The sequence below is a fragment of the Zonotrichia albicollis genome, chromosome 4, assembly GCF_047830755.1.
Source record: "Zonotrichia albicollis isolate bZonAlb1 chromosome 4, bZonAlb1.hap1, whole genome shotgun sequence".
Classification (NCBI taxonomy): domain Eukaryota; kingdom Metazoa; phylum Chordata; class Aves; order Passeriformes; family Passerellidae; genus Zonotrichia; species Zonotrichia albicollis.
The window spans coordinates 23,558,010-23,571,067 of NC_133822.1; the positions used below are offsets into that span (position 1 = coordinate 23,558,010).

General features: G+C 48.8%; 1 protein-coding gene across 2 annotated transcripts in view; it reads right to left on the reverse strand.

The window, feature by feature from the left end:
* The window catches only part of CREB3L2 (cAMP responsive element binding protein 3 like 2), a 74,428-nt gene extending 65,509 nt beyond the window's left edge, over positions 1-8,919 (reverse strand). For both annotated transcript variants that reach the window (XM_014264063.3, XM_005482770.4), the window contains exon 1: positions 8,641-8,919. In XM_014264063.3, coding sequence (XP_014119538.1) covers positions 8,641-8,748 — 108 coding nt within the window. In that variant the 5' untranslated portion in view covers positions 8,749-8,919. The remainder of the gene's footprint in view (positions 1-8,640) is intronic.
* Between the last annotated feature and the right edge of the window lie 4,139 nt (positions 8,920-13,058).

Below are 13,058 nucleotides of genomic sequence, written 5' to 3' on the forward strand. Positions count from 1 at the left end.
TACTGTGGGTACCAGAGGCTCCATAAACAAGAACACACGTGTCTTCAGATAACCCCCACAAAACCAAAACATTGCAGGTGGATTACAGAAACCAACAAAAGAACCTATTTTTTTCCTAAGACTGGAGAGCAAAGCAGCCTTGGAATAAGCATTCTCTTGTGCACAGAATTTGCTGCAGGGATGAAGGAGCAGAGATCTGCTTGGTTTACAAGGACTGCAGTTTGGGGTTTTTATTGGTTGGGTATTTTTCAGGTTTTAGGTCTACAAAACCTCCTCCATGCTACTCACATGAGCTAATCCATGAGGTGGTCTCTTCCCACACCCTCAGTTTCAGGGTTATGCACAGAAAGGAAATAACACAGGTATGAGGTAGCATAGACAAAGAGCCTTGAAATAAACCAGTGTGCTGCCCAGCAGTGCCCTGTGTCAGGTCAGTGCCTTGAGAGCAGATGCTGTAAAAGGAACCACAGCACAGGTCCAGCTGGAATGGGGCTCAGGTCATCTCCAGCCCAGCCTTCTGCCCAAAGAGGGACAGCACTAAGCTAAGACCAGCTTACTCAGGGCTTTAGCCAGTCAAGTCCTAAAACCTTCCAAGGAAGGAGGTGGTGCAGGCTCCCTGGGCAGCTCTCTCTCCAGTGCTCAGTAATTGTCACTGTGAAGCCCTTTTTCCTTTCCAGTCTGAACCTCTCTCATTTCTGCTGGTGTCCATTTCCTCTCACCCTCCTGCCACGCTGTGGTATAGAGCCTGACTGTTTTTCCACACTTTTCTACAGACATTCACATCACAGCATCCAAACTCTGGAGAAGAGAAATTAAACCGGGTACTCCTAAGCACAGCAACTGAAAGATGCTTCTCTTGCTTCACAAGTCACCAGGAGCTTCAAAGAATTTTGACACAGCTGAGGACTCTGCTCACATATAAAACCAGGGGCAGCACTCAACATCCTTAGTGCAGAAAAAAGAGCAAATGGCTTTCCTCCTGTCTCCTGGAGATCAGCCCATCTCACCCACAAATGCACACTCCTTACCTCTGCAGGCAACTTCAGCTGCAGCAAGTGCTGCAAGTCACCAAACAGCCTGGGCTCACCCCAGCAGAGCTGCAGGAGTGCAGTGAGCCCAGCCCCAGCTGAGCCACTAAAATCATCAGGAATATTGTTCCTTGCTCCTACACTACAGAGAGAGGAGCTTCCACCAATTTGTGTCCTGCATTGCTGCTCAGGACACATCCAGTCTGGCAAGGAAGGAGGCCTGGAGCTCCCCAAGACACCCAAAGCTCCCTAAGGGGTTATTAGAGCAGCCTGGGCTCTATTTCTCACCCCACATGACTGACAGATTGCATGAAAGGACAAAGCCAGCCCCAGCACAGCTGCAGAGGAATGTTTTACTTTGGCACAGAGGAGAGAGATGAAGTGCGTGTCACGTTTTTCCATTAAATTTTTGCCTGTCGCCACAGCAGAGCCAGATCACATACAGAAGATTGAAAGCCAGTTAGCAGCAGATGGCAAAAAAATAAAAGGTAGTAGTTTCCAAGATACAGAGAGGTCACTGGCAATATTCAGCTCCACATTTGGATGGATGGCACCTATGGGGACAGTTCTAGCAATTAAGGTCTATCCCATTTAACCACACTTTATTTTCCCACATTGCCTTCTCTGCTTCCCTACTCATCCTCAGGAGAGGGAATGCTCATTATTTGGTAGAATATGTGTATCCTTCTTGCACACATTTAGCACTCCACTCAATCCAGTGACTTTCTTTCCTGCAGTTGTGATCTGTGTCTGACAGCTCACAGACAGAGAATGAGGAGAAAGTCCCTGCTCTGAAAAGCTCAGCATCTCAGACTGAATGTGCACCTCAGCTATGCCTTGTTAAACCCCACCATTTTAATTTTTCACCTGTCTTCTCTACTGCCTATTACTCACTTCAGAGAGGTGAAAGGGCAACATATTTGCCAGCAAAACTGTGGCCCTAAGCCAAGCTTATTCTTTGCATGCCATTCCTTTTCCTTTTATGAAAGAAAAATTATTTAGCATCCAAGGCAGTCTCCACTTTTCAGCAGCGCTTGACATCATGGAGGGGTGGTGGGGCCACGGACCAACCCAACATCAGTGCTTCCCTGAAAATCAGGCCAGTCTGTTTTTGTGCTACATACCCACATCCTCCTCAAACAACCCTTTTTCCTACTGACCCTTGAACAAATACCTCTTCCAGGCAAACCCTGTTCTTTCCAGTGACATCCAAATCAGAGTCTGCTGGTATCAAATAAATACACACATGCACATCAGGCTTGCATCTGAGCACAACTCATAAATCTACTCTGACTATTCCCACTGCACATTCCTTTAGCTCAAAATGCAGTTCCACTACCCCTTCCCCAGCCAAATATTCCTAGCTGCCCCTTCACATCAGCATCAGTACCTGGGCTGCTACAGGGCAAGCTGTGTCAGGGAATTGATCAACCTGAAAGCTCATTTCTGGCAAAAAAAGTCACTTCAAAACAGGATGAGCTCGCAGGCAGCTGCCACAACAGCCTGTGGTTACATCCAGGTGCAGAACTGCACTGTCAGGTCTTGTCACCCACAAAAAAAAACACAGCCAGAAGGCATCTCCATGATTCAGAGAGAGATGAATAGGGAGCAACAGCACAAAAGAATGTGCCCTCCTGAAAACACAGCCTAAGAGCTCTGCTGTTAAAGCACCCTTCAGGGACCCACCAGGAACCTGTTTCTCTTGGAAAAAGGGCAAGATGCTCTAGGGAATCAGAGGAGTTAAAGGGGGGACATTGTAAGCTCAGGTTGGCAGCCAAGACAGCCTGTGACAAATGCCACCAGGCCAGGTCAGACACTCTGTGTCTGACAGCAGTTTCACCTATCAGTAACTGCTAATCTCACCCACAAAATGATCCTTCCCCAGAAGTGAGAGAAGCAGCCAAAGACAGAGGATACAGAGATGATGGATGGTTAAACCAAGTATTGTGAAGAGACTGGAAAACAGCTTTTGGGAATGCAGGGAGGAAGGTGTGCAGACAGCAACGTCTGATAACCAACATTTGGATACAAAAATGCAGCACCTGTCTGCAAGTGCAAAGCCAGCAGTAAAACTGGCTTCAGAGACAGGGGCTACTTTCAAAGTGTCCTCAAAGCAACAACCAAGTATCTCAGAGGGACCTTGTAAGCTGAGGGACCAAGAGAAAACGAGCCCACAGTGACACAGAGCTCCCAGCTCTGTGCAGGGAGGAGTAGCCAGCAAGGCGCAGCACACACTGGCCTCCTCTACAGACACAGATAATCCTAAAAATGTGAGACTGCTTCAATAAAAAACTAGTCCCCATCCCATGAGGGGGAAACTCACTCAGCCCTAGCTAAGAAGGGGCTCTTCACATTGCAAACAAAGACCTTCAAAGAGCACAAGTTCCCACCAGCCCCGCAGATAAGCTGAACAGTTCCAGACACAGGAAAGCCCTGTCTGGTAACACCATAAGTGAAATTCCTTCAGCCCTGCTATCGTGCACAACCTGCTCCATGTGTAAGGACTGCCTTTCCAAAGGAAACATTTGCACAGCACAGAGCACAGCAGTCACGTCCATAGGAAAAAGAATAAATACTGGGTTTGTACATTATGCTGGCTCATTCCTATCTACCATGCTTCAAAGTTGGTCCCAGGACAGACTGACATTTTTTCCAGCTCCTGTCTTCACTGCAGATCAAGCACTTCACTATACAGTTACAGCCAGCAACTCAATACCTCCATTTTTCTAATATTAACTGTCAGAAAACAGCAGGGTAAAGTTTCAGGGTCTCCTACTTGTGTTTATCTCAGCTTTTAGGGGAACTGTAGATCAGTTAGACCCATTACAAGTAAGTGACATGTCTCTTGGCAAACTGGAATGGCTTTCTTATTTAAATTTGGGAAGAAAACAAGGAGGAGAAATGGTTTTCAGTGCAAGGCACCATGTACAACTAATTTTGCTGTTCAGCAGTTGTGATGTTGACTTTTTTATTGATATGGAAAGTCATCGACAAAATTTAACACTACTGCTTTGTATGAGCTCTGTATACAACTATTTAAAAATCTCACTTTCTCATTTCCCCTCCTCACTGCAATTTTGGAAAAATCTTTACAAGTACTGGCTGTATAAATATTTTACATGAAGCCAGCTGCAGGTGTATAGAGAAGAAAGAATGAGGGATTTCAGCTTTATGGTTTGTGGGCAACAGACCAAACCCCACACGCAAATAAATGAACTCGTTCTCCCCCTACAAAAATGAAACAGAAATTGGATCCAACTATACTGACACCAAAGAGCTACACGCAGCCACCACACAATAAGATACAGCCAGCTCCACATCCACACTCACTGCAGCAACCACAGCTTTCAATTAAATACACACAGGCTGTATGTATTTAAAACCAAGCCCTGCCATCCATTAAAATAACGACTGCCCTGCTCCAAAAGCTCGAGGCACTCCCTGGCAGCTGATCCAGAAGCAGCTTTCCTGCAGAAGTCATTAGACACACGAAGCAGCAGCAGCCATCGTTTCTGTGGCAGAGGAAATGAGTCACCAGGCGAGCTCTGATGAGGTTCAGGGGTTTGTGATGGGGAGGAAAGGCCAGCTCAGAGTTTCCCCAGCTCATCTTAGATGGCAATCACAACCCTGACCATTAACCTTCACCTCTGGCTTTGCTTTCACAGGGAGACAGAAACTTGGTAGCTGCAGCCTGGGAAGCCTCCTCCTCTCATTCCAGCCCACACTGCACCCCTGAGCCGGGGCTGAGCTGCCCACAGCATCCCCAGTGACATGGAAACAGGATCACAGGGCTCAGACACCTCCCAGGCAACAGCAGCAGCAATGTGACATCTCACTAACTTCAATGCAACGTGACATCTCACTAATTTCAACGCTTTCATGAGTTCCAAGTTCAACAGGCAGGCTCTTTACCAAATAACCCATTTGGGCCACTTGGCACTTGAAGTTACCTTCCAGTTAACCACTCGACCAAACACCCAGGACATGACATCTAGGAATTTAGTCGTAAATATCTGAGCCAGCTGCTGTGCCCCCATACCTGTAGGGGGGAACACTTCTACATGTGCCGTGCCATGCCATGATCACATCCATGCTTGCATTCTGCTGCATTTTGCCACCATCTGGAAGCAGCAGCCCATGGGTTAAAATAGCCATGAAAAGGGGGGAGGGGGGAAATAAAGCTGCCTCCTCAATATTACATAAGGAGGTTTTAAATGTCCAAGAACCACCTGCCTTTCAGCTCCCATCCAGCCATGGGACAGGTAGCTGGCATTTCATGGCGTGTCTCTCAGACTTATCCATCTGCATCAGATGTGGCACTTGTCACAGAAGACAGGGTCCCAGCTGGGCCATGTCCAACCACATGGACAGTCAAATCCAGGGGAGCCCCAGCAGAGATCTCCCACTCCAGGCCCATCTGTGTGCTACGGAAAGTAACAGCAGCAGCAAGAAGCTGGAGGTTTTGCCACCTGGCCACACTGCTGCTCCCCTTGGGCAGTGGCAGCTGTTGTGTTTCCCTTCTGTTCAACCACCACAAAAAAGCACAAAATAACAATAATAACACTAATAATAATAGTAACAACAACACTGCCTTGCACAGTGCCAGCACATGGTACTACCAACACAGTCACAACAAGCTGGAGCACAGCTGAAGATTATATAATGCAGACATGTGACACATACCATGAACACGCCTCTGGGAAACCTTTCAGCCTTTGCTTCCATGGGAAACCACTCTGGAAAAATAACTGCTATAAAGCTATCTGGCAGCCAGGTGAGGACTTTAATGAGACTTTAACCTCCAGGTCTGCTGCCTGCCAATAGCAGAGCTGAGCTCCTGGAGGCCCCACTTTCTCCAGGTACAGCTGATGGTATCACTGACAGCACCAGTGGGGTGAGCGAAGGGCTCCTCACACAGCTCCAGGCACTGGTGAAATCATCAGCTGTTAAAGAGAAATGTAAATCCCCAGGAGGTTGGATTTCAGCCCTGGTAATTAAGGCAGGCTGGAACAGTTTAAAATAGAGGTCAAGTTTTTAAGTGTATGCATACTTTCACACTTGTCTGCTAGCGTCAAATCAACAAGAGCCAGGGGCAGCCTTTTTGGTCATAGAAAGGTTAAATTTCAACTCAAAACACACAAAAGGCAGTTGGCACAAAATTCTCACCCTCACCAGAGACTGTGCACACTGGTGGAATGACACTGACCCTTCTTCCTGCTGGTGAGCTCTCCCCTCAATCATCATCATCCCTGCCACTCTAGCTCCCAGGGCTGCCCTGACTGTCCCAGAGACTTTCCCCAAGTTTTCTTGGATGCAGACCTACACATGCAGCTAAGGGGCACCTGAGGAGGGTGTGAGGAGCAGAAGATGCTCTAGAACCCATGTTCCTTGGCTGTAAGGCTGACAGCCAGCACAGGGGGCACGGGAAGGGTCTCCTCATCATCCCAGTCTTTCCAGAAAAACCCTGCAGCAAGTTTGCAAACAGCAGAATAACGGGGTCAAACCAGTCCTCCCAGAAAGCACAGCCCAGGAGAAGAACAGATGTTTCATCCAGTGAGCTTGTTTATTTGTTTTGGGTTTTTCAAATGATTCTGTGAAGTTTTGGCCAGAGGTAAACAGAGATCTTGTGTTTCATGGTATTCTCGTCCACATGGCAGGGCACATTCACAAAAGAAAAAGTTCAACAGGCACAAGTGTGTTGAACTCTTTAGAGTTTTTTCACTCTAAAGAATGTTAATTTCATAAATATTCTTTTCATAAACATTCTTTTCTTCTTTTAAGATTGCAATACCTCACTACACCTACTTTATAGCATTTAGTTGGGCTTTTTTTTTTCCTGAAACTTCTTTCAGAAGAATTCCAAGAACGACCAAAAAAAGAAACTGATTAAATGCTTTTTATTTGGTTTCAAGAGGGTCTCTGAAGAAATCTTAAACTTCTAGAAAGACCCAATCAGCAAGACAGCAAACACAAACAAATCAATCTCAGTGTTACTCCCAATATTTTGCAGATTCACCTACATAATGCCCCTTACAAAATGCTCAACATCATAGCATTCAAAGCTGAAAATCCCCAATAAAACTTGAAAACAGAAAAGGAAAAAGCATCCCATTTCCAATCACCAGACAAACAGGATGTTTTCTTTATCAAGACACACTTAATTCTCAGGCTCCTTGAAATAGGGCAGAAAAGACATATCCATGCCACTGCAGTCACAATTTCTAGCCCAAGTGTAAGATCTCCTTCAAAGCACTAATTAAAGAAGACATGAGAGCACTGAGTAAGAACACAAAAGTTAAGAGTGGCAACTCCATTCTCATCACAAGGATCCAGACAGAGCAAGAGGAAGTATGCCAATACAAGTATAAAATCTGAAGAGAAACACTCTCCAAAGAGCCTCTCATGTCATTCACAACATTCTTGTTGATAAGGAAAAAAACCCACAAGAAAACAGCTGTTTGAAGGAAGAGCTTTCTATTTCTAAGTGCTCCTGCTGGCTCTTTTAAAAGCCCAAGCCACCATAACAGGATTGCCTTTCCCCCAATCTACCAGAAGACACACATTGCGCAAGAAAGCCCAAGACTTTCAAAGACAAAGAAGCCAAACACTGTTTAAAGACCCGTCAGGCATGCAGCAGGCTCGCTTCCTGCTGGGACGAGGCTTGGAGCTTGAGACGGACACGATCCCGGATCAGCCACACATCATAAATAAGATTTTCCTTGTTTGCCTTACACGACCAACGCCAAGATCAGCACGGGGCAGTGCTGCGGGATCCCCGCGGCTCCCATGGAGGGAGAGCCGGGTGCCTCGCTCGGGGCTGCGTTTGCACATCGCCCTCTTGGGATAATGGAAGAGACGCGGAGCCCGCGGCAGCCCCTGCCAGGCGCCATCCCCGGGGCACTGCCACATCCCTGTGGATGTCGCCACCTTCGTGTCCCTCTGGATCCCCATCCCAGCACATGCCCGACAGCCACACCGAGCGTGCGGGGGAGAATTCCGTGCCGCTGTCCCGGGGTGCTCCGGTGCTCACTTCCACTCGGGATTTGCACCGACAGAGGTTTTAAATCGCTGTGCTTGCGAGAATTCTCCTGAGTAACAGCGAGCCAACACACACATTTCCTCGGAACTACCCTAGCTATGCGTTTTACGCAAGCCAAAATATGGGGATTCCAGCCAAAAAAACAAACAACAAAAACATCGAAACTTGTGTCATTTCCTTCCTGCGCTCGGGAAGCGGGATGGAGCCGGGACAGTTTGGTCCTGGAGGAGAAGACACGACCGGCGGTTCCTGAGCGGCCGCCCGGGAGAAGCGGCAACGCCGAGGGAGCCTCGGGACCCCGGTAAGCGGGAGCCAGGCCCGGAGGGGAGGGAGCTGAGACCCCCGCGGCGCACAGGGGACTCCGAGGCCTGTCCGGGAGTGCAGTCACGGCGAGGGGCGCGGGGAGCACCTGTTGGCCAGACCCGCCCGGTGCCGACCCTGGCGCCCGCCGGGCACGCACGGGGAGCCCGAGGAACCCCGCCACGGCCCTAGGAACGTGTCCCAGCCACCCCACCCCCGGCCTCCCGGCGCCGCCGCCCGCCCCCGCCGCTGCCCGCCCCCGCCGCTCCTTACCGTGCGGCTCAGCAGCGTCTCGGGGTCCGCGGGCTCGCACAGCTCGCTCAGCTTGCGGTCCCAGTGCAGCAGCGGCGGCTGCTCCCCGCCGCTCTCGCACACCTCCATGGCGGCCGCAGACACCCGCGCCGGCCCGTCGGTCTGTCTGTCGGTCCGTCTGTCTGTCGGTCCGGACGCTGCCCCCGCCGCTGCCCCGGGCCGCGGAGCCGCGCGCTCGCCCCCGCCCCGGCGCGTCCCCTCCGCCGGCGGCCGCGCGCGGGCGTGGCCGGGCGAGTCACCTCCGCCACGCCCCAGCCGCCTCGCCCGCCAATCGGGGGCGAGCAGCGCCGGGCGCCGGCCAATGGGCGCACGGGTCTACGAGCGGCCGCGGCCGCGAACATAGGCGTGGCGCGTCCGACCAATGGCGCGGCGGAGCGGCGGGAGCGGAGGCCAATGAGACAGCGACAAGACTGCGGCCGGAGCGCGACGCCCCGCCCCTCCCCGGGCCGGGCCGCCCTCAGGGAGGGACCCGCGGGGGCACCGGGACAGCGGGGCCCGGAGAGAGGGGACGGGACCGGGACGGGACAGGGCTGGGCTGCCCGTTCGGTGAGCACAGGTCTGAACGCACCTTCTGATAACCACAACTCCACAGCTCTGGGCAGCCGCGCCGAGGCCGCTGGTGCCTGCCTCAGACCGGTCCCTGAGCGCTCATTAACCGGCGGCAAAAATAATCCCAGGCAAGGGGAAATTGTGGTATTTTGAGACTTGTGTTGCTGCCAAGCCGGGACAAGATTGACAGTCCATTGTTCTTAAAAAGTGGCAAGCTGCCAAATATTTCGGGTTCAAAAAGCTGGGCATTGCTCAGGGCTTGACTGAGAAGGACAAGAACTGGAACAGAATTCAGAGGAACAGAACTGGAATTCCTGGCGTGTTCCCGCTCTCCCAGCGCTCCCCTGGGACATCACCTCTGTTGGCAGCTACTTCAGCCCACTCACAGAGGCAGCACCTCATCCAGCCCGCGCTCTGCAGAGCCCAGAATAGCCCTCTGAGGAAAACAAAGCCAGAAGGATTGCCCAGCACTTAATAGGCACAACAGCAACAAAAATAGGAACAATTATGGTGACTCTGCCAGGTTTGTAGCTTTAAAGTTTATTAAACTGCTGGAGTTTGATTAGGGGAATAAGCAGTGTAAGAGAAGTTGCACTATCTAAGATCACCTGCAAAAATTAGTTATTTTAAGTTTCACAATAAGTGAAAGAAGTCAGTCTGATATTTGCCTTCAGCAGCAAAGAAAAGCCAAATTACCTGAATTGCTACCTTCCCCTTTGGCAAGCCCAACCAGAGGTACAAACTTCTTGTTTGTACTGCCAGGCACTGTTATCAAAGCAATTCCATTGTGCCAGGCCAGAGATGCAGATTGTGAAATTTGTAAAGGTCAGTTCCTGGTCCAGGAGCCTCCGTGTTTTCATTGGATGTGTTCTTCCTTTCAAAGCTTTTGAGGCCTTGTGATAATCCCTTTAATAAAAGGCTCTCCAGCGTCCTGCTGGCTGACATTAGCACCTTCTAAAATCACTTCTATGACTAGATAATTTTTTGGGGTTGGGGCATTAATGAGTGTTTTGCCCATATGGGAAGTCTAAAGGGAGACCCACGTTTGCCTTGTAAAGCAACAGAGTGAAGTCCCCCTTAGAGGAAGGTGGTCCTGACTGGGTGAGTGCAGCTTCCTTTGCTGAGCATGATGAGAACGAGGGTCTCCCAAGGACTGGTGTTTGAGTACTGGGCTGAACTTTCTCACCCTAACACATTTCTCAGGCAGAAATATTTATTTAAGGAAGAAGTTGCACAGGCACACACTCCTGTCCTTCCCCCTTGGGTAAATTCCTCACACAAACTGAGGCACCCTGGGTAAACAGCATGCTGCTTTTCCCAGGGGTTTCCACTCTTCCTGCACCATGTAAAGCTGTGTCCCTCTTCCCTCTGCTCTTCCCCAGGAGCTCTCTCTCTATCATTGGTACTGAGGCACAGCTGCTGCTGTGAGACACAGAGCTGCTGAGAATTCATAAGTGTGCTGCAAGACTTCTTTGGCCACTGAAATATTTTGACACACAAAACTAGCCATTTCTGGGGCTATAATATAAATATAAAACATGATATTGCTAACTGGGCATCCTGCCCAGTCACTGACACATTATTAAAATTAATCTTCAAGGCTGTATGTAAAATTTAAGCTTCAACACGCCTGAAACAATGACCCAAGACTGTGTAAGGAAATGTGACCAATTTGCTGTGGCAGCCAACAGCACAGAGACCACACTGATGTGATTGTGCTGCAGCACCAGCTCTTCTTAGGAAAGGACATCTGAAATAGCAAGGTTCTGCTGGAGGCTGGCAGCACACACAGGGCACCAAGAAGGAAGAGACAAAAGTGGAGGAAAGTAATCCTTTCCAGAGAATATTAATTATTCAGTGTGCTGATACAACACAGTGTGTCACATGCTGCTGCCCACAGACTGACACTACACCAGCAGTCAGGCACTGGGAAAGCACCTTCAAACCTACAAGAACATGATACAGACACAGCTATCCTAACTTTATCCCATCCTCCCTGCAGGACTTGAATGGTGGATTCCAACAGTTACCAGCCTGCTGAAAATCCAGGCTGTTTCTCCATGCTACATTACTTTTCTCTTAGAAAAGCTATAATAGTACTATTGAGTTCCAGCTCACGTAACTCTGAGAGCATTTTTGATTTCTTTGTTTGTGTAAGACCCTTTCCTCACTCCACTCTTCTGAAGTGGGTTTGTACTCACCCCACAGCACAGAAGGAGAGTGCAAAAATTGACCAAAAATCTACAAGAACATAAAAGGGTGGGGAGCTATTGTCTGCACATATAGGAAAGACAAGAGCTCAGCTTTTGTTTAGTGAGAATTCTGCTCCCTTTCTACAAGGAGCAGAAAGCCCACACAGAAACAACACAGAAAACCAAACCAGCTAAGAAAGAGGAGGCTGCTAAGGCAGAGCTTCAAACAAACACCACTTAAAACATCAAAGAACAAAGCAAGGAAAAATACAAAGCTGGCAAAGGAAAGGTGCTCTCCTTGCAGATCCGGGTTACAGAAGCCACAACTCCTGCAAACCACATCATTACTCAGTTCTTGATCAGGTCAGCAGCACAAAGGTTCATTAAATATTTACAGGTGACATTTTTCTGACTTGTGACAACCAGGATCAAGATAACCATCCATTTTCTACAGCCTCTCTGTTCAAATCAGTTTGAGAAGCCAACCAGCAAGAAAAGAGCAAACAGCAACAGAGCCCACAGGATGAAAACTGCCAGGTTTGTGACCAGCTACCCTTAAAAATCTTACCCCTTGAAAGCAACAGAAAACAGCCACAGCTAGAGATTTCTTCAACAGACTCAGCACCTCTTAAAGAGTGCAGGACACAAATTTCAGGTCTAAGAAGACAAAGAATAAACCAGCAGCCAATTTCTAATCACAGAAGTTACTGGAGATTTTTGTGACATGGTAATGAGCTGAATTTTTTACGTGGGACTAAGCAACAAGCAGAAGAAAAATCTCACACACACTGACACACGTTCCCTACATGAGGATATCTCAGGAGAAACCCTGTGAAAGTTATTTCTTTGTGTATTGTGCAAAGATTTTACTTGCACTAACAAAGCAAATTTCTTGTGTAAATGAGATTTAAATCACACTGCTGTGCTGAGAAGCTCAGCACTGCCAAGATAAACAGACACCAAGCCTTAGTTTGTACATTTAGACACGTTCAACTACTTGGCAAAAAGGCTTCCACCACAGAAATTTCATAGTTAAAAATAGAAGGTGAGCTTGAGAATAGTAAAGTTTTCTTCCCACAATCCTGGCATTTCATTCCTTTTCTGACACATGAAAAAGTGGGATAGCCAGCCCTGCAGACAGCCTGTTACTAAACCCACATAATCGGTACACTGACAGAAATACAGGCTCCCTTTACCAGAATCTTCCTTGCTGTTGTGCCCAGGGGTTTCTCTAAGCTCCAATTCAGCTTTCCTGCCTTCGCAATCCCTGCCCCTCTGCAGGGGCTTTGACCAGGCCCCCACAGGCACTGCTGGCATTGAACTGAAGTGTGAGCTGTGTTTGGGAACACAGACAGACAGACACAGTGCCCCCCAACACACAGAACACACAGGAGGAGAACAAGAGAGCTATTTTGGTGAAGTGGGACTTGATTTCTTTGGCTGAAGCATCTTCTCCTACTTCTTCAAGCCACCTGATTTCTGTGGGCAGAGCAATTACTGCAGAGTAATGAGAAATAAAGTTGAAAGGGTTCTTTGCTGTGTGACACAGGCACAATAATGTGGTTTCTTCCTCCAACCAGCCACAAAAACAAGCAGAGAAGAGAGGGTTTCCTACACCTTACAGCAGGCTGACAGAAA